Source organism: Schistocerca americana, chromosome 1, assembly GCF_021461395.2.
Source record: "Schistocerca americana isolate TAMUIC-IGC-003095 chromosome 1, iqSchAmer2.1, whole genome shotgun sequence".
In the NCBI taxonomy this organism is placed as follows: domain Eukaryota; kingdom Metazoa; phylum Arthropoda; class Insecta; order Orthoptera; family Acrididae; genus Schistocerca; species Schistocerca americana.
This window is the reverse complement of record NC_060119.1, coordinates 1156632289-1156654288: the sequence shown is the minus strand read 5'-3', so window position 1 is coordinate 1156654288 and position 22000 is coordinate 1156632289. Positions and strand designations below refer to the sequence as shown.

At 43.6% G+C, this 22000-nt stretch overlaps 1 protein-coding gene across 1 annotated transcript in view; it reads left to right on the top strand.

Moving 5' to 3' along the window:
- The window catches only part of LOC124597551 (mite allergen Eur m 3-like), a 91755-nt gene that overhangs the window by 68688 nt on the left and 1067 nt on the right, over positions 1-22000 (top strand). Inside the window, exons 3-4 of the mRNA XM_047135944.1 lie at positions 1079-1195; positions 16846-17001. Of these exons, the coding sequence (XP_046991900.1) occupies positions 1079-1195; positions 16846-17001 (273 nt within the window). The remainder of the gene's footprint in view (positions 1-1078; positions 1196-16845; positions 17002-22000) is intronic.

The window sequence follows — 22000 nt, the reverse complement described above, 5'->3', positions numbered from 1 at the left end:
AACACACAACATATGAAGGATGTATTTCACACTGGTGGTGGTTCTGTAATATTTGGGTGGCGTTTCTCTCACCATGACTTGGATCACTCATTCAGATTACTGTGTATATCAGCATGCTCAGTGAGAGAGTGATACTCTTTCTCCCACATTTCATGTTGAGTAATCTATGGACTCTTCCGTTTGCAAAGACATTCTTGCTTTGACAAACTCGCAGGTATTACTTGCAAATCACAAGGTCCGTCAAATCACTCAGTTTTACTCCAACAGAAAGTGTATGAAACTATTTTGAACTGGTCAACAATAGCAATCAACAGCCAAGTTATTTCTTAGCTCTACAGAATCTTTTCATGAATGAGTGGTTTCAGCTGAATATGGAGTGGATTGCGGATCCTAATCTTAACCAGACTAAGGTGTGAACAGTGCTTGTCAGGATTTGTTTCTTTTTTTTTCCAGTTGCTAAAGTGTTAGTGACCAACCAGGTAGTTATTCTAACTTCGGCAGTACAATAGGAAAACTACAAGGATCTACTTCTACAATTTTTACCCTCCCCCACTTGCATCCAGTACTGAGCTAGTGATCTTTTGGTCTCTCAAAATGGGTCATATCATCAGATACCTCCTTTTAGTCAAGTTGTGCCACGTACTTCCGCCTCAATTACATTCAGTACCTCTTCATTAGAGACCAGATCCAACCATCCAATGTGGAACATTGTTCTGTTGCTGCACTTTTCAAAAGCCTCTATTTTATTCTTCGCTGTAAGGTTTACTGTCCAAGTTCCATTTCCGTAAAAGGCTACACAAGACAAATACTTCTTCCTAGCAGTTAAATTTATGATAGATTAACAAGAAATTTTTCTTTTTCTGAAACGTCTTTCTTGCCTTTGCCAGTCCACATATAATACACTTTTATTCCGCAGTCGTCAGTTCTGCCCAAATAGAAAAACTCTTCTGCTACTCTTAGTGTCTAATTTTCTAATCTAGTTCTCTAAGAATCCCCTGACTTAATTCGACTGTAATCCCCTATACTTGTTTACAAAGAAACCCTTTTCAACAAACCAGATATGTTCATGCCTTTACAGGTGAGCCCAGAATTTCCAATAGATGGAGTCAACGTGGCACCCATACAGCTGCCAGAGCCGGCAGAGGAGGTTCCAGATGGAGTCAACGTCACCGTCATAGGTTGGGGAGATCTGTGGGTAAGAAAGGTCTGCCTAACTTCTAATTGCTGCAGCCACCTACTCACAAAGGCAAATATTCTCTACGTTTAAATTGTCGCCGGCCGTAGTGGCCGAGCGGTTCTAGATGCTTCAGTCTGGAACAGCGCGACTGTTACGGTCGCAGGTTCGAATCCTGCCTCGGGCATGGATGTGTGTGATGTCCTTAGGTTAGTTAGGTTTAAGTAGTTCTAAGTTCTAGGGGACTAATGACCTGAGATGTTAAGTCCCATAGTGCTCAGAGCCATTTGAACAATTTAAATTGTCAGTTTGAAGGTGTGGTTCAAAACAGTGGTTCTACAGTTTAGATACCTGTGCCATTTTTCAGACGGAAGATGCAGGTGAACAGGCACAAACTGGTTTGTAGATTAACGAAAATTTTTAGACAATCCCGCCTAATAACCAACACACAATCACTCTGAGGTATGCTTAGATACGATTTTGGTTCGACTAATACCACTCACCTCTGTATATGACGCCGGATGTTGATCAGAAATCCGTGCAACGCAAGGAAACGCAATAGGACCTTTAATTTTCTGTGATCAGAAAGAGAACGCTCTGAACAAAGAAAAAAAAAGTGATGGTGTTTGATTACACGATTAGTGGTAAGCTTGTTGAGTTTATCACCTCATAATTGCAGGCAGCTGGTATATTTTGTGATCTCTCAAAGGCATTTGACTGTGTAAAACACAATAGCCTCTTAAGTAAATTAGAATATTATGGTGTAACAGGATATGCTGCAAAATGGTTCAAATCTTATATATCTGGCAGGAAACAAAGGGTGTTATTAGGAGAGAGACATGTATTAAGCTATCAGGCATCATCCAACTGAGAACTAATTACATGTGGGGTCCCACAAGGTCCCATCTTAGGGCCCTTACCTTTTCTTGTGTATATCAATGACTTTTCATCAGTAACATTACCAGATGCCAAGTATGTTTCGTTTGCCAATGATACAAACATTGCAACACACGACATGCATTTCAGAACTTGTAAGGGGTCTCCCACGAGTATATGCCTAACATACGATGACAAGCAGATAGAAGAAGTGGACAGTGTTTAAGTCTTTGGATTACAGCCTAATAATAAATTCAACTGGGAGGAGCACACCACAGAACTGCTGAAGCGTCTTAAAAAATCTCTATTTGCAATGCGAATTGTGTCAGGCATAGGAGATATAAAAATGAAAAAGCTTGCATGGATTAAAGGTATTCTTTTACACTTATGATGCAGCATCTAGCTGTTACACATCCAGGTTATTATATCGTAAAACGACAGTTTCATTTTAATTTTGAACGCATCTCTGGAAAAGTATGTATTAATTTCTGATGTTTGACACGTACGCTTCGATATTTAGATCGTAACACAACTTTTCATTTTCATTTACAACAGCTGCGTGTAAAAGAACATATTAAAAGTGAATGTATAACAAAAATCTGTTGTCTCCTACACTCTCTGCTGAATTTTTAGGCCATAAAAGAAAAGTTATTTTCCTTGTGTTCCTTTCTGTTGTCTTATAGAAGAATGTGTTAACACAATGCAATTGTAAGTTTGTTTTATCCTCTGCCGTACCCCAAGTACGATTCAGGAACCATATTACATCCTGATTGAGCGCGACTGGACCGCTGACGCGTCCTTCAGGACAAGTAATAGCAGAGTACGGAAACAGCTCACAGCACTCCCACCCAAAACGGCAATTGTGAAGTGATCGGGTAATAGTTATAAAACATGTTTTTCTTTGGGGGGGGGGGGCGCTTATAAGATGATGTGCCTTGGGGTGTAAAATTTTTAAATCCACCACTGAATTCCACAGACTTTCTTTTTGTACCTATCGGGTGGCATTTTTATTCGCAAATTTAAACCCAGGAATCTAGTTTTATTTGGAAATCTACAGAGATGGTATGATTTGTCAGAATGTAAAATTCAGTGCTCTAACAATCTATTTATGTATACTATTTAAAAGAACCACACAAAATTACGTGCTTTCGTGTGACAAATAGTAAAATGCTGCTGGCTTTCCTTAGTGCAATAAAATGAACTAGAAGCATTTTAAAAATACTTAAATAATTGTAAAAATAAATGTTATATGACATAAATTAAAAATTTCAAATGATTTTCGCCTTATATTTCGGTTTAAACGTTGGGTCCCAGAGACTCTACGTCGTGATATATGATACAGAAAAGTCACATCGCAAGTTAAGGGTGAATCTGCCAGGAAGATTCATTGTAATGAAATATTTACCTTCGTTTCACACATCAAAGTGAGTGTGCCTTTCCCCTGTCAAGATGCCTAGGTGACATGGACAGCATATGTGTGATGGGTGTATAAATAATATCTCAGATATAAAAAATAATTTGGTGGACTCCCCATGAAGAAATCTGGAAAGGCTGTAGAAAGGAACTACTTTGTAATGACACGATTATGATGACTCAGTGACTGGGACTAGCGTCACATTAAGTCGCATAGTGCTCAGAGCCATTTGAACCATTTGAACTAGCGTCACAGAAGAAGCAGGAAGTAACGGCGTTATAAACATATGAAATGATGAAGGATTAGACATTCATTCCCATTCAGGAACTTCAACCATGGAAACTTACTCGCTGTGAAAGCAGAGCAGCTGACAATCTCAGAAGCAGCTGCTCTCGAAGTAATATCGTGGGCAGGTTACAGCATATTACCATTAGGAACAAATGGTATTTTTCAAACTGCAAGATTGCCGCGCGGGATTAGCCGAGCGGTGGGAGGCGCGCTGCAGTCATGGACTGTGAGGCTGGTCCCGGCGGAGGTTCGAGTCCTCCCTCGAGCATGGGTGTGTGTGTTTGTCCTTAGGACAATTTAGGTTAAGTAGTATGTAAGCTTAGGGACTGATGACCTTAGCAGTTAAGTCCCATAAGATTTCACACACATTTGAACAAACTGCAAGATTGACGGGTACGGCTGCAGCTGGTGTTGCGTGGTTACGTTAGTCGAACTTCTTGGTACATCATGCAGATGGTTCTAAGACATGCTGTCACACTGTTTTGACATGGTCCCGTAGCGAAAATATACACAATGACGAATATTCTTCTGTCCTACGATTATTACTGAAGACGACTGATCAGCTCCTCACTAGTGTTCAAACTTCTTTTGTCTTCAGCTACAGTACAGTTTTATTCAAATTAGTTGACAGTTGGCAGCGAGAGGGATGAACTGCTCCGCCAACAATGCACCAACAGCAGCTGCGCTGGCATTGTCGGCTCCTGCTATGTTGGCATTTCCTCTGTGCAAAGCCCTGTGCCTGCCACCTGTCAAGTACGACACTTTCCGGAATCCGATACGAAACATCAGACAGATCTCTCGCAGAGCGGATATTTTGGAACTCAATGAGAATAAACATTTCAGTGAGTTCAAGAGTTCAATAGTTTTTGAGATTCTGACGCGATAAGTTTTCAGTAGTTGCCGGTTGGGAAAATTTCCTTGCCTTTCAGTAACAGTAACCTAACTCTTGTCCTGATGAAAGTTAGGAAAAGGTTTGGGCATTATTAGCGATTTTCTGTCCTACTCTGCGTAGGTAGAAACACAGTTTATGACTACTTTCACCCATGCGGGACAAAACAGGCGGTTCCGGTGGTGACTGACTGCGGAGATGAATTAATAACCAACCAATGTCCAGAGCGTAGCCGAGTCTTCTAAGCATATACCACAATCCAGGGAAAAATCCAAATCACAAAACTTTGACCAGGCAAGGAGAAAATACTCTACTATCCAATGACCCATACTTAATGAACGAGTGCTAGCGACGGAGTGACAGTAACCGCCTGGCTGTGGTATAACGATAAACGCTCGTCAGAGACACAAAATATATACTAGTATATCCAGTGCAGCCCACTGTGCATGTTCTCAACGTCAAGCCGGGGTAGTCACATGATTTTGGGACCACGCTGCTTGTCTACAATTTTTGGTAGCAGCGTAAGTTGAATATTACGTGTATTCACGTTTTATGTTCGTTTCTGCGCGTTTGAGTTTTAGCAGTTGCAATGATGCAGTATCTTCGTAGCTACAGATGCTGAAAAATATCGAGGCTCAGTATTACAAAATCTTGTATTGCAGAGATAATTTCTACTGTATTATGGAATATACTTATGAGACAAGTGCTACATAAATTTGCAAGTCTGTCTGAGTAAACTGGCATTCATTGTATATGTATACACTGTATATTAGTGCTATGTTCATATACAGATAAAATTTCTACATGACAGTCTAATTAATTTCCTCCGATTTATGCTAGTTCTCAAACCTTTATGGGTATCTAAGTATTTCTGCATGACACAGCTACCTATACAGTGTCACTGTATTTTATTTATTTATTTATGCATTTATTTTACCTGGCAAGATTAGGGCCTTCCGGCCCTCTCTTACACCTAACCAGGTTCAACAAATTTCAGTGTCTACAGAAAATTAGGACATATAACATGTTATACAGTATTAATGTTAAAGAAAAAAAATAGAGATTATAAAAGTAGTAAAATAATAATTATAACAATCAAAAAATAATTATAACAATCAAGAATAATAAAAATAATAATAATAATGATAATAATAATAATAATAATAATAATAATAATAATGACTATGTATATGAAAGTAAACATATTTTTCTTTTATGAGTGTCAGTCCTATTGCTAGTTGGAAATTTTCTCGTTATATTCTTGCAGCTTGTGAGCTATTCTCATCAAGCAGAGACATAAGACGATGGAATGGGGTGAAAGAGATATAGAAGAGGTAGATAGGTTAGAGGAAGAGAAATAGAATGGTAAAATTCGAAGCTATGATGGAGAGGAGAAAGAAAAAGATGAGGGGGGGCACAACAATGGTGGCTATACCGTCCCTAATATGTAAGTCTTAAGTTCCCTCTTGAATGTTGAGTGGTTTTGGATAAGATGCAGATCACAGGGGAGCGAGTTCCATAGTCGTATGGCTGAGATGGAGAACGACACGGAGAAAGATTTTGTGTTATGTAAAGGTACAGCCAAGATGCTAGACGTATCCGATCTGGTATTGCGGTTGTGGAATGATGATAGGTGTTTAATGTGAGAAGATAAGTACTGGGGGCACCAGTGGCTAAGAAATCGATGAAGTAAGCACATCGTGTGGAGATCGCGTGCCTTATGTGGGCGTATCCAACCTAGCTGGGAGTATGAAGGACTGATATGATCATACAACCGTATGTTGCATACGTATCTAACAGAAGCATTCATCACTAGCTCGAGGCATCTCGAATTTTCATTATTTGTGCCATGTTGAACTACATCACAGTAGTAAAGACTAGGCAAGACTAGTGTTTGGACTAATTTTTCTTTAACATGGGTTGGAAATATTTTTCTAAATTTTTGAATTGCATGTAGGGAGGAGAGCGATTTCCGGCAAGCTGTGACTGTTTGTTCTTCCCAGTTTAGGTGTTCATCCAAGATTATTCCAAGGTCTTTTACTGTTTTTTGGTATGGTAGTTGGCTACCATTGAGGAGTATTTGAGGTACTGTTTCGCGAAAGTACCGACTGATTAACTTTGGCTGAGATATAAGTATGACATGGGATTTCTTGGGGTTTAGTTTCAGACCTAGGTTCTGTGCCCATCGAGAAACAGAGCAAAGATCTGCGTTCATACTCGCTACTGCGTCAGCAATGTTCTTGGGGCTTGCACTTATGTACAGTTGGATGTCGTCGGCATATAGATGGTAGTTGCAGGAGTGTATCACTGAAGAAATATCATTAATGTACAGTGAGAAGAGTAATGGACCAAGGACGGAGCCTTGGGGAACTCCAGAGCGCACGTTTTTCCATGATGACTTTTCCGACCCACAAATGACTTGTTGACTTCTGTTTTTGAGGTAGCTGTCGAACCAGTGTATTGCGCTGTTTGAGAAATTCAGCTGCTTCATTTTAATTAGTAATATATCAAAGTCAACTGTATCAAAAGCCTTGCTAAAGTCAAGCAGTGTTAGGATGGTAGCTTCACGTCTGTCCATAGCATGTTTAATGTCATCAGTTACTTTGATTAATGCAGTTGCTGTACTATGGTGCTTTCGAAAGCCTGACTGATATTTGTCGTGGATGTTATGAGTTTTGAGGTAATCCGTCAGCTGTTCATGGACGATGTGTTCTAGGGCTTTAGATATTGCAGAAAGTATGCTGATCGGCCTGTAGTCACCTGGTGACTTAGGGTTGTCAGTCTTGGGTATAGGTTGAATTAAGCTTTGCTTCCACTCAGTAGGATATGTACTACTGACAAGAGCCAGGTTGAAGATGTCTGTGATAACTGGAGTAATAGTGTTTACGACGTTCTTAATCATGCCAATGCTCACTCCATCATTTCCTACTGCCTCGGAAGAGATTCGCATAGTTGCCTTGTGTACTGTGCCGGTAGTGACATGTTTTAGGAAAAACTTGTCTCTCGAGAGATTGATATCTTGGGGCTGGTAATTTGTCGCTGCGTGGCAGTTTACGGCTGTTGAGAAGAAATCGTTTAATTCTTCTGCAGACGCTTGATAAACAGCGTCAGATCTTCGCTTCCCTATACCGAAACTGCGCAGCTTTTTCCACAGTGCAGCAGGTTTTGATATGCCGCATACGACAGAGCGGGCATGTCTGATTTTGGCATTCCTCACGCTTTGCTTGGTTCTATTTCGGAGTTTCCTATAAGCTTCGTACGCCTCGGGAGTTGGGTTACGCTTGAAGGCCCTATGTGCAGCATCACGTTCATTCATTAACTGGCGTAATGCAGTGGTGAGCCACGGAGCGGGAGCTCTCTTTACCTTGACAGTGCGTTGAGGAGCATGTTTATCATACAGTGCAATAATTTTGCGACATAATTCCCGAATTTTTCCGTCTAAAGTCGGTTCATTGCTTATATCATGCCAAGGATGTCTGAGCAATCCTTCTGAGGAGCGTCATGGTTAACATTTTTTAGGTTTCTGTAGGTTACCAGGTGAGATTTTTCTTTGGTAGTATCTACTGAGTAATTTAAGAAAATCACGTCATGAGCAGAGAGTCCTGGAGCGGATATCTGGTCGCTTTGTTGCTATTATATCTATGAGTGTATGGCTGTGTGGCGTGTGATGAGTTGGGTCCAGCGGTGTTAAACTCATATCATTGGAGTGGAACAGTCTCCTAAGTTTTTCTGCAGAGGGAGATTTTAACTGTAAGTCGATGTTTGTGTCGCCCATAATGATTATGTGTTCATACAGTGTCACGAGCGAGGACAGGGCAGACTGAAAGGAGGACATAGCACCGACGTTTGGAGGTTTATAGATTACTCCAATTAGCAGTTTCTGATTTGATGTATTTATTTCGAAAAACAAGAACTCTGCTTCTCCTTCGCCCTTTGCATCCGATGTGCAGAGTATAGTAGGTCTCAGATCAGAGCGAATATAGGCACCCACACCACCCCCGCGTCGTGTTTCACGATCTGCCCTTAGGAGAGAGTAACCAGTGATTCGGATAGCGTCGGAAGAAATGTTTGGTTTCAACCAAGTTTCAGAGACGAGGATAATATGGAACAGCGATTGGCAGAACAGGTCACGGAACCCGTCGAAGCGAGCCGTTAGCGACTGAGCGTTCGCGTGGGCCACAAAGAGCCCGCCGGCGGAACCGGTCCGTCCCATTGTGGCCGCCTGTAGGACCGAGCGCGCTCCGTCTACCTGCTGGCCGGAAGAGGGACAAAAGCTGGATTTCGCGGGGGAAGACATATTTACAGGTGTGTCCAAGGTCGTGACTGACTCAAGCGTCTGTGGGCTAAAGGTGAAAGACAAGCTGGAGGTATCGGAGAAGGGAGCGAAAAGAAAGATGGAAAGTGGCAGTAGTGGTTACGAAAAAGGTAGTAGTAGTAGTAGTGGTAGTGACGAGGATGAAAATAACAGATATAGAAAGGCGGTATTAAGGAGATTCCTGTTAATGGAGAATGTTAATTCCCGTTTGACTGACAATATGAATATAAATGAGCACTTATGATAGGCAACTAAGGAAGCAATATTTATGTGAAACAATTGACTGATTTTAAATAGAGTACTTATGGTACATATAGAAATAACGAAGCAATATTTACGTAAAAAAATGAAAAGAAAGAATAAAAATTAACTTATATTAGACAGAGTAAAATATGAGACTTTGTGTCTCGCGAGATTTCGCTCAGTCTTTCAGTTCGGACATGTTCGTCACCGTTTTCCTCCCTCCTTCCGTCTTGACTACGATCCTGCCATCCTGGGTCCATACATTTTGAAGGCCGAACTGTGTGATCGCAGTGTTCAAAACTTTTAGTCTTTCACGCGTCAGATCTTCCCTCAGGGTAAACCCACTCTTAGCGAGTTTTCTTTTCTAAGCAAACACTTCAGCTCTTTTCCGATATGACACAAATTTAATTATTATGGGCCTGGGTTTCATCGCACCTGGTATCCTGCGCCCAACACGGTGGCTTCTGTCAATATCGGCCACGTCGATCTGCACGCCAAGTTTTTCACGCACGAGGCTAATGGCCAGGTCGTCGGTGTTTTCACGATCGTTTTCAGCTACCCCGAACAAGCGCAAGCTGTTCCTTCGCTGATACTGCTCAATTTCATCGGTGGCCGCAGACAGTTTAGCTTCTAGGTCGGCGACGTTTTTCTCTTGTGCGGCCAAGGACTTTTTAAGAGACTGGATTTCGGTGGTGTTGCGCCCGACAGACTCTTGCAGTTTGTCCATGACCGCGGCCGTCACAGAGTCCGTGATGGACTGCACTATTACGTCTAGCGTGTCTTTACTGTGCAGCGCCGCACTCACCTGGGACCGGACGAGCTCCCCGATGTCGGGAAGCGAGGCCTCACCTGCCGCCGGAGACCGGGCGCCCGCGCTGGCTGCGCCCCTGTAGCCTCGCCTGCTGCCGCTTACTCGTGCTCTTCCCATTTTTCACTCACTTATCACTTATCACTTGTGGTAATCAACGGAGAACAACACACCACGGCAAGTACACTTGTTTAGTCGGATGGACACGTTGTGGACTGCCGCACTTCTCTGTAACACCTTCAATGAGCGGAAAAACTCGCGAGCCAAAGAAACGCGCGTCACTCAGTGGCCGCCATCTTCATGTATTGTGATTAATTAGAACAGATTCGACAATGTAATCAGTGCAATAGAAAACGTGAAAAAATATTGTTGGCTGTTACTTCTTTCATTATTCCAGAGTTGGAGCATTGTATTTTTATTTTTATTTTTTGTGCGTAGTATATGGTTTAACTTTTCTGATGAGATGGCGAAAAAATGATATGGATATTTTACTTGAATATAAATAGCAGAGGGGTGAATGAAGAAAAACTAAAAGCAATAATAGACAATCAGGTGGTGCAAATCGCTTATTGTGTTAAATTTAACAATTTCATAGTTCCAAATGCGTTGTTGTTTCTGTGACACTTTGGCGCCGTATACGGTGTCACTCTAACGTAAATAAGTGGGACAGAAATTTGATGATACAAATATCTACAACAGAAAGGTTAAGAAATTACTGTGGGCTGTAAGTTCTTATTCCTTTATCAAAAAAAGTAAATAAGGTGGACTCTAAGCTATGGCAATGTGGCGAAAAAAGCAGTATACTGTTGCTCTTCGCATCTTGAAGCCAGCGTCAGTTCCTGGTATTAAATTGTTAACATGTCTGAAAAACATGTTGCACAGTACTCCTGAATGTGAGCAAAGTAACAACACTCAAAATAATCTACGCGCTATACGGTCTCAAATGTGCTGTCCCAAAATCACATGACTTGCGCTGCAGCAGATAATGCGGACAGAATCCTCGTTCAGCACATACGAGTGCTCCATAGATACACTCCATAGATACACTTCTGGAAATGGAAAAAAGAACACATTGACACCGGTGTGTCAGACCCACCATACTTGCTCCGGACACTGCGAGAGGGCTGTACAAGCAATGATCACACGCACGGCACAGCGGACACACCAGGAACCGCGGTGTTGGCCGTCGAATGGCGCTAGCTGCGCAGCATTTGTGCACCGCCGCCGTCAGTGTCAGCCAGTTTGCCGTGGCATACGGAGCTCCATCGCAGTCTTTAACACTGGTAGCCTGCCGCGACAGCGTGGACGTGAACCGTATGTGCAGTTGACGGACTTTGAGCGAGGGCGTATAGTGGGCATGCGGGAGGCCGGGTGGACGTACCGCCGAATTGCTCAACACGTGGGGCGTGAGGTCTCCACAGTACATCGATGTTGTCGCCAGTGGTCGTCGGAAGGTGCACGTGCCCGTCGACCTGGGACCGGACCGCAGCGACGCACGGATGCACGCCAAGACCGTAGGATCCTACGCAGTGCCGTAGGGGACCGCACCGCCACTTCCCAGCAAATTAGGGACACTGTTGCTCCTGGGGTATCGTCGAGGACCATTCGCAACCGTCTCCATGAAGCTGGGCTACGGTCCCGCACACCGTTAGGCCGTCTTCCGCTCACGCCCCAACATCGTGCAGCCCGCTTCCAGTGGTGTCGCGACAGGCGTGAATGGAGGGACGAATGGAGACGTGTCGTCTTCAGCGATGAGAGTCGCTTCTGCCTTGGTGCCAATGATGGTCGTATGCGTGTTTGGCGCCGTGCAGGTGAGCGCCACAATCAGGACTGCATACGACCGAGGCACACAGGGCCAACACCCGGCATCATGGTGTGGGGAGCGATCTCCTACACTGGCCGTACACCACTGGTGATCGTCGAGGGGACACTGAATAGTGCACGGTACATCCAAACCGTCATCGAACCCATCGTTCTACCATTCCTAGACCGGCAAGGGAACTTGCTGTTCCAACAGGACAATTCACGCCCGCATGTATCCCGTGCCACCCAACGTGCTCTAGAAGGTGTAAGTCAACTACCCTGGCCAACAAGATCTCCGGATCTGTCCCCCATTGAGCATGTTTGGGACTGGATGAAGCGTCGTCTCACGCGGTCTGCACGTCCAGCACGAACGCTGGTCCAACTGAGGCGCCAGGTGGAAATGGCATGGCAAGCCGTTCCACAGGACTACATCCAGCATCTCTACGATCGTCTCCATGGGAGAATAGCAGCCTGCATTGCTGCGAAAGGTGGATATACACTGTACTAGTGCCGACATTGTGCATGCTCTGTTGCCTGTGCCTATGTGCCTGTGGTTCTGTCAGTGTGATCATGTGATGTATCTGACCCCAGGAATCTGTCAATAAAGTTTCCCCTTCCTGGGACAATGAATTCACGGTGTTCTTATTTCAATTTCCAGGAGTGTATTTATAGTCTTTGTTCATAGGACCGGCGCCACCTCACGTGCTTGCAACGATCGTTGCGCCCCGTGCGGGCTCGAGCCGCAACTGTGTTCTCTCCACCGTTACCATGGCTAGGTATGCAATCCGAATCACACTCGGACACACACACAAAAGAAAAACACTGCGGATGAGCAGCACTACATACGCGTGTTGCAGATTGTGTACGTGATTCTTGTAGAGATTTAAAACTCATTTTTTGTTGCTGTGGGGAGTGCCGCGCTTTAGTGGTTGCCTGCAGACAGTACTTGCAGCGACAATATTGCAACTACAGACCTTAAATGCCAATGATATCTAATTACAATTAGACTATAATTCATCAGTGTCTTTATTATTTCTTTCTGTAGCATGTTAAAATTTGTGACACATTTAATATAGATGCCGTTGCAGGTGATTCATATCATATACAGTGATTGGACAATAAACTGGAAACTCCATACAAATACAGGGGATAAGCAAAATAATATGAACACCTGTACTTACTTGAGAAAGGTTTATTAATAAGGGGTTCGACCCCCATTTGCCCGTAATACAGCTGCGATTCTTCTTGGAATACTGGTATATGAGACTGTACATTCCCCAGTGGAATGTTATGCCACTCTTCGGTCAGAACCTTTTCTAACTTCTGTAGTGACGAGGAAGGAGGAAATATGCACCGGAATCTGAGCTCCAATACCGCCCACAAGGGTTCGATAAAGTTCAAGTCCGGGGGACTGTGATGGCCAGAGAAAACGCTGCAGTTCAGTTGTGTGTTTCTCATACCACGATTGTACTGCCCTGGTTGTGTGAGTGAGTGCACTATCGTCCTCAAATATCGCATCATTGTTGGGAAACAACATCTGAATCAAGTGGTGCACCTGATCATCTACAATGTTCGCATAATCGTTGACTATAACGCGGACTTTGAGAGGGATGATGGGACCAGCAGAATACCACGATATGGGTGCTCGCACCATCACACACACACCTCCATGCTTTACCGTTTGAATCAAGCAATCAGGGTTGTAGGCTTCTTTGGGCGTTCTCCAGACGTAAACCCGGCCCGATGTTGGAAATAACGAAAACGTTGACTCGTCGGACCATATGACGTGTTTCCACTGATCAGCCGTCCAGGATTTATGCTCCTGACACCATGTTTTACGGTTCTTTGCGTTGATTGTCGTCACTTATGGTTTCGGTATAGCAGCTCGTCCATGACTATTCGGTTTATGGAGTTTTCGGCGGACAGTGCCGATAGATACGGGGTCTCGAACACGGCTATTGTGCTCTGCAGTCACTTTAGCCGCCGAAGTTTTGTGTTTTTTGACACAATTCGTGTTCGCGTACGGCGATTTCTGTCATTTAGTTTCGATTTGTGCCCACTATTACGTTTACACGATGGTGTCTTTCCCTGTTTTGAGCAGGCTGTTATGACTGTTGAAACAGTTGCTCTTGAAACATTCTATATGTTGGCTGTCTTGGTTACTGATGCTCCAGCTAATCGGGCCTCCACAATCTGCCCTCCTTGGAACTCTGTTAGGTCTTTCATTGCACGTCGATGTCGGCCTCTGAATGCAAATACGAAGTGTGCACTACTCGTAAACAACCTGCACAGTTGGCTAGTCCGTACTGAACACTCACAGTCCAGTTCGACACGTGCCTTACCTGCGTTGTTGATCTTCAAACACAACCATCCCATTACCACCACTGTTCATATTATTTTTCCTACCCCTTGTACATGCTTGAACGTAACTGCAGAAGATGCAGTGGCCAGTTGCCCGGATGTTTAATATCTCCCATACAAAGTGATGGACCCTGCGCCTTGTTGATACTCGCGAATGCTAAGCTGCATGAGAAACTGCAGCCGCTTTAAATCTAAGGGCATATTTGAATAGATGGCTGTCAAGGGAATTCGGCGAATGAATACGTCTTCACGTGCATGAAAAGGGGATTATTTGCGCCGTCTGTTGATACATTTTGTGATAAGTATCACATTTTGTGTTTGAAAAATTCGTCTTCTATTGTTCCAGCACAGTTTTCACAGTTTCATGTAGGGCTGTGTTTGAGCGCGACGCGAACAATTCGAATAGTTTATGTCACAGTCTGGTAAATCTCGGGATTTGTTCGGTCTTTTGATGGCCCTGCGATCTGGTGACAACCTTTCACCTTTTTATATTTCATACATGTGTGTTGCAACTCGGAATACGAAATATTAAATAGACAGTGATCTTCCTCTTCTCTTGAAGGTAAAGTGTGCAAATTTTCACAGAGATCGTAATAAAACTGTAGATTTGTATGAATTACAAAACAGTAAACTAACAATCAGACTCTCTTCTTTACATACATAGAGCACAGACAATTTATCATGCTGAAATAATTTTGTTGACTGTAAAATGCTTCTGTTATTTTCATCCATTGCCGCCATGTTTTTCCAAGCATTTTTCGTAACAAGTTTTTCCAAACCAGCTGTACTTGGCTGGGTGCTCGCAACCAGTTCTTCGCTGATGACCTCACTTCATCATCGATGTTGAAGTGCTCACTTCCAACGTGACCTCTGAGTTCGGGGATCATGCCATGGTTCAAATGGTTCAAATGGCTCTGAGCACTATGGTACGTAACATCTATGGTCATCAGTTCCCTAGAACTTAGAACTATTTAAACCTAACTAACCTAAGAACATCACACAACACCCAGTCATCACGAGGCAGAGAAAATCCCTGACCCCGCCGGCAGATCATGTGAAAACCACTTGTGGGAAGATCTCGCATCACAACATGTCGCTGTAGAGATCCTCCTTGTGTGCTCTTCGTCAGCACATCTGCACACCCTTCCACAAATTCACAAACCTTCCCTATAGGCAGAAGTTAATTCCCGATCGATATCGATAACGGTCAGTTTTTTACGAATGACAGAGCACAGCCCACAAACGCAAGCATTTTTTAGTCCTAACTCCATGCTAATTTGCGCCGTACTGTCAAGATTCTTCGGTCTGCAACGTTAGTCAGCGTGGGCGCTGTCAATACATATCAGTCGAACTCGCCAGCCCCCACATATCAGGAACACAGTTTAGTTTGCAGAAAAATAAAATAGGGAAACTTACTTGTTGGACGGCGCTCGAATATGACCATGAACAGCACCTGTGCAATGTCCTTGCCCGTGTCAGTCACATAAAAACAGTGTTATTTGTAACTGTGAATGCCTTATGGCTCAGCTAAGTGAATTCTTACGTCCACAAATTGCTGGTGTTCGTACGGTGGATTCGTCCGTAACCAAGGTGGCTGAAGTGTTTGACATTTCAAGAGGCACCATACCGAAGATTTGCACCGTATACAGGGAAAACGGGGAAACGTTATACGTTATATCACAACGCAGACGAAAGTGCCTCTTGTATGATCACGACGGACGGTAATTGTAGCAGCTTGTGACGGAAAATAATATGACGACATTTGCAAAAGCCTCTACAAATCTGGATACTGCAGTCACAAACCCTTTCAGAACCAAAACAATACGAAAGGAACTCCATTAGCTGCGAATTACAGGTCGATCTGGAACTGCAAAACCACTCGTCAGTGGTGCAAACGGAAATACCGAAAAAACTGGGTTCTGAAGCTATCAAACTTGGACTACAGAGCAATGGAAGGATGTAGATTATTCGGACGAATACTGCTCCACATTTTATCCGAGTTATGCCCAAGTTTACTTCCCAATACCGAAACATGGCAGCGGTTAGATGATGATTTGTGTAACCATATCATGGTATTTCGTGGGCCCCATGGCTACTCCACAAAGTCAGATTATTGCCAAGGATTATGTGACTATTTTGGCTGATCAAGCCTATCCCATGGATCATTATTTGCTCCACAAAGGTGAAACCGTCTTCCAAGACGACAAGCACGTATCGTCCAGGACTGGTTTTCTGAGACAAGGAGGAATTGTTGCATCTCCCCTGACCACCACGGTCACCTGATCTCTGTATTAATGAGTCCTTGTAGTCTATGTTGGAGAGAAGGGTGCTTGATCGTTACGCACCTCCAGCACTGTTATCTTAACACTCCAGTGTTTTGCAGGAAGAATAGTATAAGATTATCTTGAAAACCACTCATGACCTCTATCTTTCCATTCCGTTACGACTGGAAGCTGCTTCGAATGGCAACGGTTTTACTATACCGTATTAGGCAAGGCAATGTGTTGTGTTTTTGATGTTTATATGTTTTTGTCAACACTCTCTATTTCTTAGGAGAAGAAAATACTTCTTAGCCAAGATCGCAATAAAACACTGTATCGTGGATGACTGGCTTTGAAAATTTGCAGCGTATTAGCGTAGTTGTGGTATAAGAAAAGGTTGTTATTTTTCACAGTATGGAGGACCGCAGCCAGACAACCTGCGCAAAGTGGACTTGGGAGTAGTAAACCAAGAGGAATGCCAAGCGGTGTGGGGCGAAGATGGCTACGCCATCTATCCTACGCAGATGTGTGCTGCTCGCTTCGAGGAGAAAAACTACGACTCCTGCTACGTAAGTATAGAAAAAGATGGTGGGCAAAAGTCTGTCTCGACGAGGAACACACCTAAGACAGCTCATGGGCCGATTTGGAAATATGCCGTCATGTCTGTGTTGCTTGACGTCTTACTGAATTGCCGTTAGATTCAGTCAAGGCGTTTAAATGAGTTCACTGGACAAAATAATAGTAACCATACCTAAAAGAGCTCTCTGGTCGCTTTGGAGCTCTGTAGGTGGCATAGAACTGGTACCAGATGGTCGCGTGTCACTCTTCCGTTAACGTAAGTCGTTTCAATGAATCGGTAACGTGACAGAATTGCAGAAACCAGCTGTTGTATTTGGACGGGCCTGTGATCATATGGCGAATGAAAGTATCTGATTTGTTTGCGGTTTACTTGTGCTGTACAATGTGACTCCAAGGAATGGTGTACCACTAGAAGCCAGTGTTACATACCGTAAGAGCAATGCTTATGAATGGATCCTAACCGACAAGGAATGGAGTCAACTGCTCTCAAATTTGACAGGAATTGCTGCTGTAACTGAACGCAGGTCCCTCTTGACGGGTTTCCGATCAACACTGGGAAGGTAACTGTATGCTATAATCATTTGGGAAAGTCGCTGTAGGGCGTTGACCACAGTAGTGGACGAAGGTACGCTTCTTCAGTGGGCCAAACAATTTTGCCTCGGCTCAAATTACGCTAGGCGGCGGGTGCGGTGAGGCTCTTAACCCACAGAGTGCGTCGGGTGTAAATCACATCGGAGGTGGTCCTATGATATTTTGGTGGTGTTTTCCTTACCACGACTTCGCTCACTCAGCCAGGCTACAGCTAACATCAACGACAATCTTTTATTTTTATTCTGGGTGAAGACGTGTTCCCCTTTGTTTTCCAACTTAATGATGAGCATGCTGTGGATGCAGGCCATGGTTTGGTGAACACCCAGATGCTCCATCGAACATCGACAGCAAGTAGTTAACATTCCTGTACTTTGTTAGCTCTACAGGATCTCGCATCAACCAGTGGGTTCACCTAGAGATGTCATGCATGAAGAAACATGTGAATTACATTCCTCATTGATTTGAGGGCATTGTATAGGCGACAAGTCTTGTTACACTGTAGTAATGGAAAGTCCCCAGAGCTGGGAGGATTAATCCGTCTGCCGTGTGCTTACGTGTACATAACGTTAAGTGGCGATATGAGACAAACAGTTGTTGATGTCATGTTATCCATGACGGATCTTCTTGAACTATATGGCTGTTGAGGAAGATCAACAAATACCTTTAAAAAGTCTCATTTTGTTGTCATTTCATTTAGGAGTTTCATTTTCATGAAAAGAAAGGTCTGGAAATATACATTCACACCCTCACTTCACCTCAACAAATTGTCAGTTAGTAACATTTCCTATCAACCAGTTTCTGCAGCTTGTCCTTCAGCTGTTCGCTCCAGTGGAATGGTTGGTTGGTTGGTTGGTTTGGGGAAGGAGAGCAAACAGCGAGGTCATCGGTCTCATCGGATTAGGGAAGGACGGGGAAGAAAGTCGGCCGTGCCCTTTCAAAGGAACCATCCCGGCATTTGCCTGGAGCGATATACCAGTGGAATGTAATGTCCACTTATTGACAGTTGAATTCCTAGCAAGCGCATCTTTATTTTACCAAAAAGCATGTACTCCCTCCATAGCACCAGCAGTGCTTAACATCCCAATACTCTCCACAGAAGGAACTGAACATAGATGATACCGACATCAACACACTAGTCAGGGACTCTTAAAAGCCTAATAACATTTATTTCTACTTTTCAAACTTCCTATGATATACACATTGCACTCTCATCTTTGTAACATGTGTACCACACGAAATCGTACATATTCCATTTCAAGCTGGATTATTTGGTAATAACAAAAGATACATATCATTAATAGCAACACACTTTTTCAAACATACACCAATATAAGACAATTACTGCCGACCTTCTAAAGTTAAATCATAGCTTCAGGGTGTCCTTATTAATTACCACACTTAAACTGACTTCGCATATTTATAATCCCTTCTGTTCGATGTTTGGTCTCTCCACTCACATGCCTCGTTCCTCTAAACAGCTGAGCGGTCGCTATCTCTCCTTCCACTGGTCATCATTCATTCCTTGCGACTACAGTTTCTGCGAAAACGCTCTGCCGTCTCTGAAATATAACGTCTATAGCATCTTCTATCTCCAATGTTCCCTCATCTTTCTATTCGCAGGATTCCCTCTCCCTGCCTCTCATCTCTATTTTCATGATTCCTTGACCAAACTCTAGTGCTTCCTTGGAGCAACAAAGCGATCTCCATGGGCACCATTCTTTCATGGGCGTAACTATAACAACCAAACACTCACATAAAAAGCCCTGCGATCCCTTGGTGCGACTAAATTATCATTCCCCTCAACAGACTGTTCTTTAAACCTAATGTGAAATATTCTCGAGTTCACCACTAAACGAGAAAGGCAATTTTTAAAATCCAACCAACACATACATATCTATTCCTTTTACCAGACTGAACCCAATTCTACTGAAGTTGCACGTTTCTCACTTCTGAAACACTGAGGACAAACATAAGGGCTTGCCGGTGTTCTACTCTCTGAACGATTTAACATTCAAGCTGTAATGTAATCTGTATGATTCGATCTTCTGATTAATTATCTCCTCTGTATTATTTCTCATTTCCTTAATCTGTTGTTGAGGATCAATATACACCTGGTAATCTTTGTGATAATACTCCTCTGAATTAACCATTTTCACTTCACATTTTCTCTTGTCTTTAGTACCGGTTAAAGTGCCAAAATCATCAACTTTACGAACATCCTGATCCTCACACAATAGGTTCGTCGAAGTCAGTGATGGCAATACTCCATTGGAAGGGGCAAGGAGTAAGTGCAGAGGCCAGGAGTGAGCAACCTCTATGGTGCTGGAACTGGACTGCTAGTGGTGAGGACAGCCTGTAGATCGCTATCATGGACGTGGCTGTGGGGTTGCAGTGCTTGTTGTCTGACATTCCATCATGGAAACAATACCGTCAAAAGAATCTCATTATTGAAGAATAAAGTACATCAGTGATGATGGTTCTGAGATGCGGGCAGTGCCCTCCAGGATGCAGGCTGTTTCCATCCAGTGGAAGTGTGCTCATGACAGCAGTGGTCCATCGCCAAGGACAGTGGAAGTGTGCTCATGACAGCAGTGGTCCATCGCCAAGGACAGTGCAATACTTCCCATTCAGACAGTGGTAGCGGCTGTAGAAATGCTGTGAACAGCATGGGACCCATAGTAGCTTACTCAAAACCCGGGTTGGGCTACATGCAATGGACAGTGCATTGCACCCATAGCATCTGTCTTGATCACACTGCTCAGCACGAAGAGCTCTGCAATGGACTAGACAGGACTGCAGTCCCCAGTGCAAATGGCAGCTCTTAGCAGTGATGTGTGCCTGCACATGTAGTAGTAAACAGTGGTAGCATTTTCCCACACGTGGGCATCAAATGGGTGGTGACGGCTGGGAAGCTAGAAGGCCCACAAATGAATCCGGTCCACCATGATAGGCGACCAGCAGAGGTCGCAATTTGGCCGGCAGATGGCCCGACTGTCAGAAGGTGTACATCAGCAGCAAGAAGACTTAGCACAGGCAGTACACCCACAGTCAGTGAAGACAGAGTCCATCAGTGAGAGCAGGTAGATACATATAGACTCATCTCGACACATATACTGTCACGGACCTCATACCTAGCTGCTGACGCTCGCTGTTATGCTTGTTTAAATGTGGGGCTGTACATGCAAGCCTGGTTGCTGTTGTTTCTGAAACGGTAGCGTTTCTGACCTCTAAGTCCCAACAGGAGCGAGACGCTGACATGCCCATTGAACAACGTCAACATCATTTCTCTGACTTTCCCATTGTGTAAGCAACTTTATACCCTTGGCGGTTTGGTAACATTGTGTTAATAGCGTGGCAGTCTCTCCTTTCAAAAGACTTAGGTGGCGACTTCTGCATTGCCAGCATGCTGAATTCGCCTCCTTTCGCTATAACATCTACCACTAAGGTTCCTTGCGTGATTCTTCTTATGACGCCTTTTTGGTGAGACAGTCATTGGAGCTTGCCACTACAGCAGATGTAACCATGTCATAACAATCGAAAAGAAGAGAATATTTCTCATAGAGGAGATACCCTGTTTATTGTGGCATCAAAAACTTAAGATGTGTTTGACAATTCGTATTTGGTGAAAATGCTACAATTCACGACAAATCATAGAGAGCACCATGTATGTCATGGTAGAAGTATTTTTTAAATATCATTTGTTGTTGAAAAATGTGAACATATCGAGTCTAGTAAATTAGGACAGATGGAAACTCACAGAGACGATAAATGGTATAAATCCTGGGACACTAATGTGGGAGGGGAATACTACACGAGATACGTTTGTGTGAAGTAGTTCAGTTGGTTTGGGTGACTGTTTAACCATGTTGATAAAGTATTTGTAGTGAGATTTGGTAAATTCACGAATTGAAATTTCGGAGGAATTTGGTGTTTGTCATTTCATGAGCAAGAAACTTCCTGGCAGATTAAAACTGTGTGCCCGACCGAGACTCGAACTCGGGACCTTTGCCTTCGGCAGGCAAGTGCTCTGCCAACTGAGATACCCAAACACGACTCACGCCCCGTCCTCATAGCTCTACTTCTGACAATACCTCGTCTCCTACCTTCCAAACTTAACAGAAGCTCTCCTGCAGACCTTGCAGAACTAGCACTCCTGAAAGAAAGGATATTGCGGAGACATGGCTTAGCCACAGCCTGGGGGATGTTTCCAGAATGAGATTTTCACTCTGCAGCGGAGTGTCCGCTGCTCTAAGAGCTATATATACCGACTGTGATATGCAAAGCACGAAGTACTTTTCTGGAACTGAAGATATTAAACACAGTAACGGCATTATCAACTAGCGTTCTTTCTTCGACATGGGAATACATCACTTTCAGTTTTCTTTAATTCTCTGAACC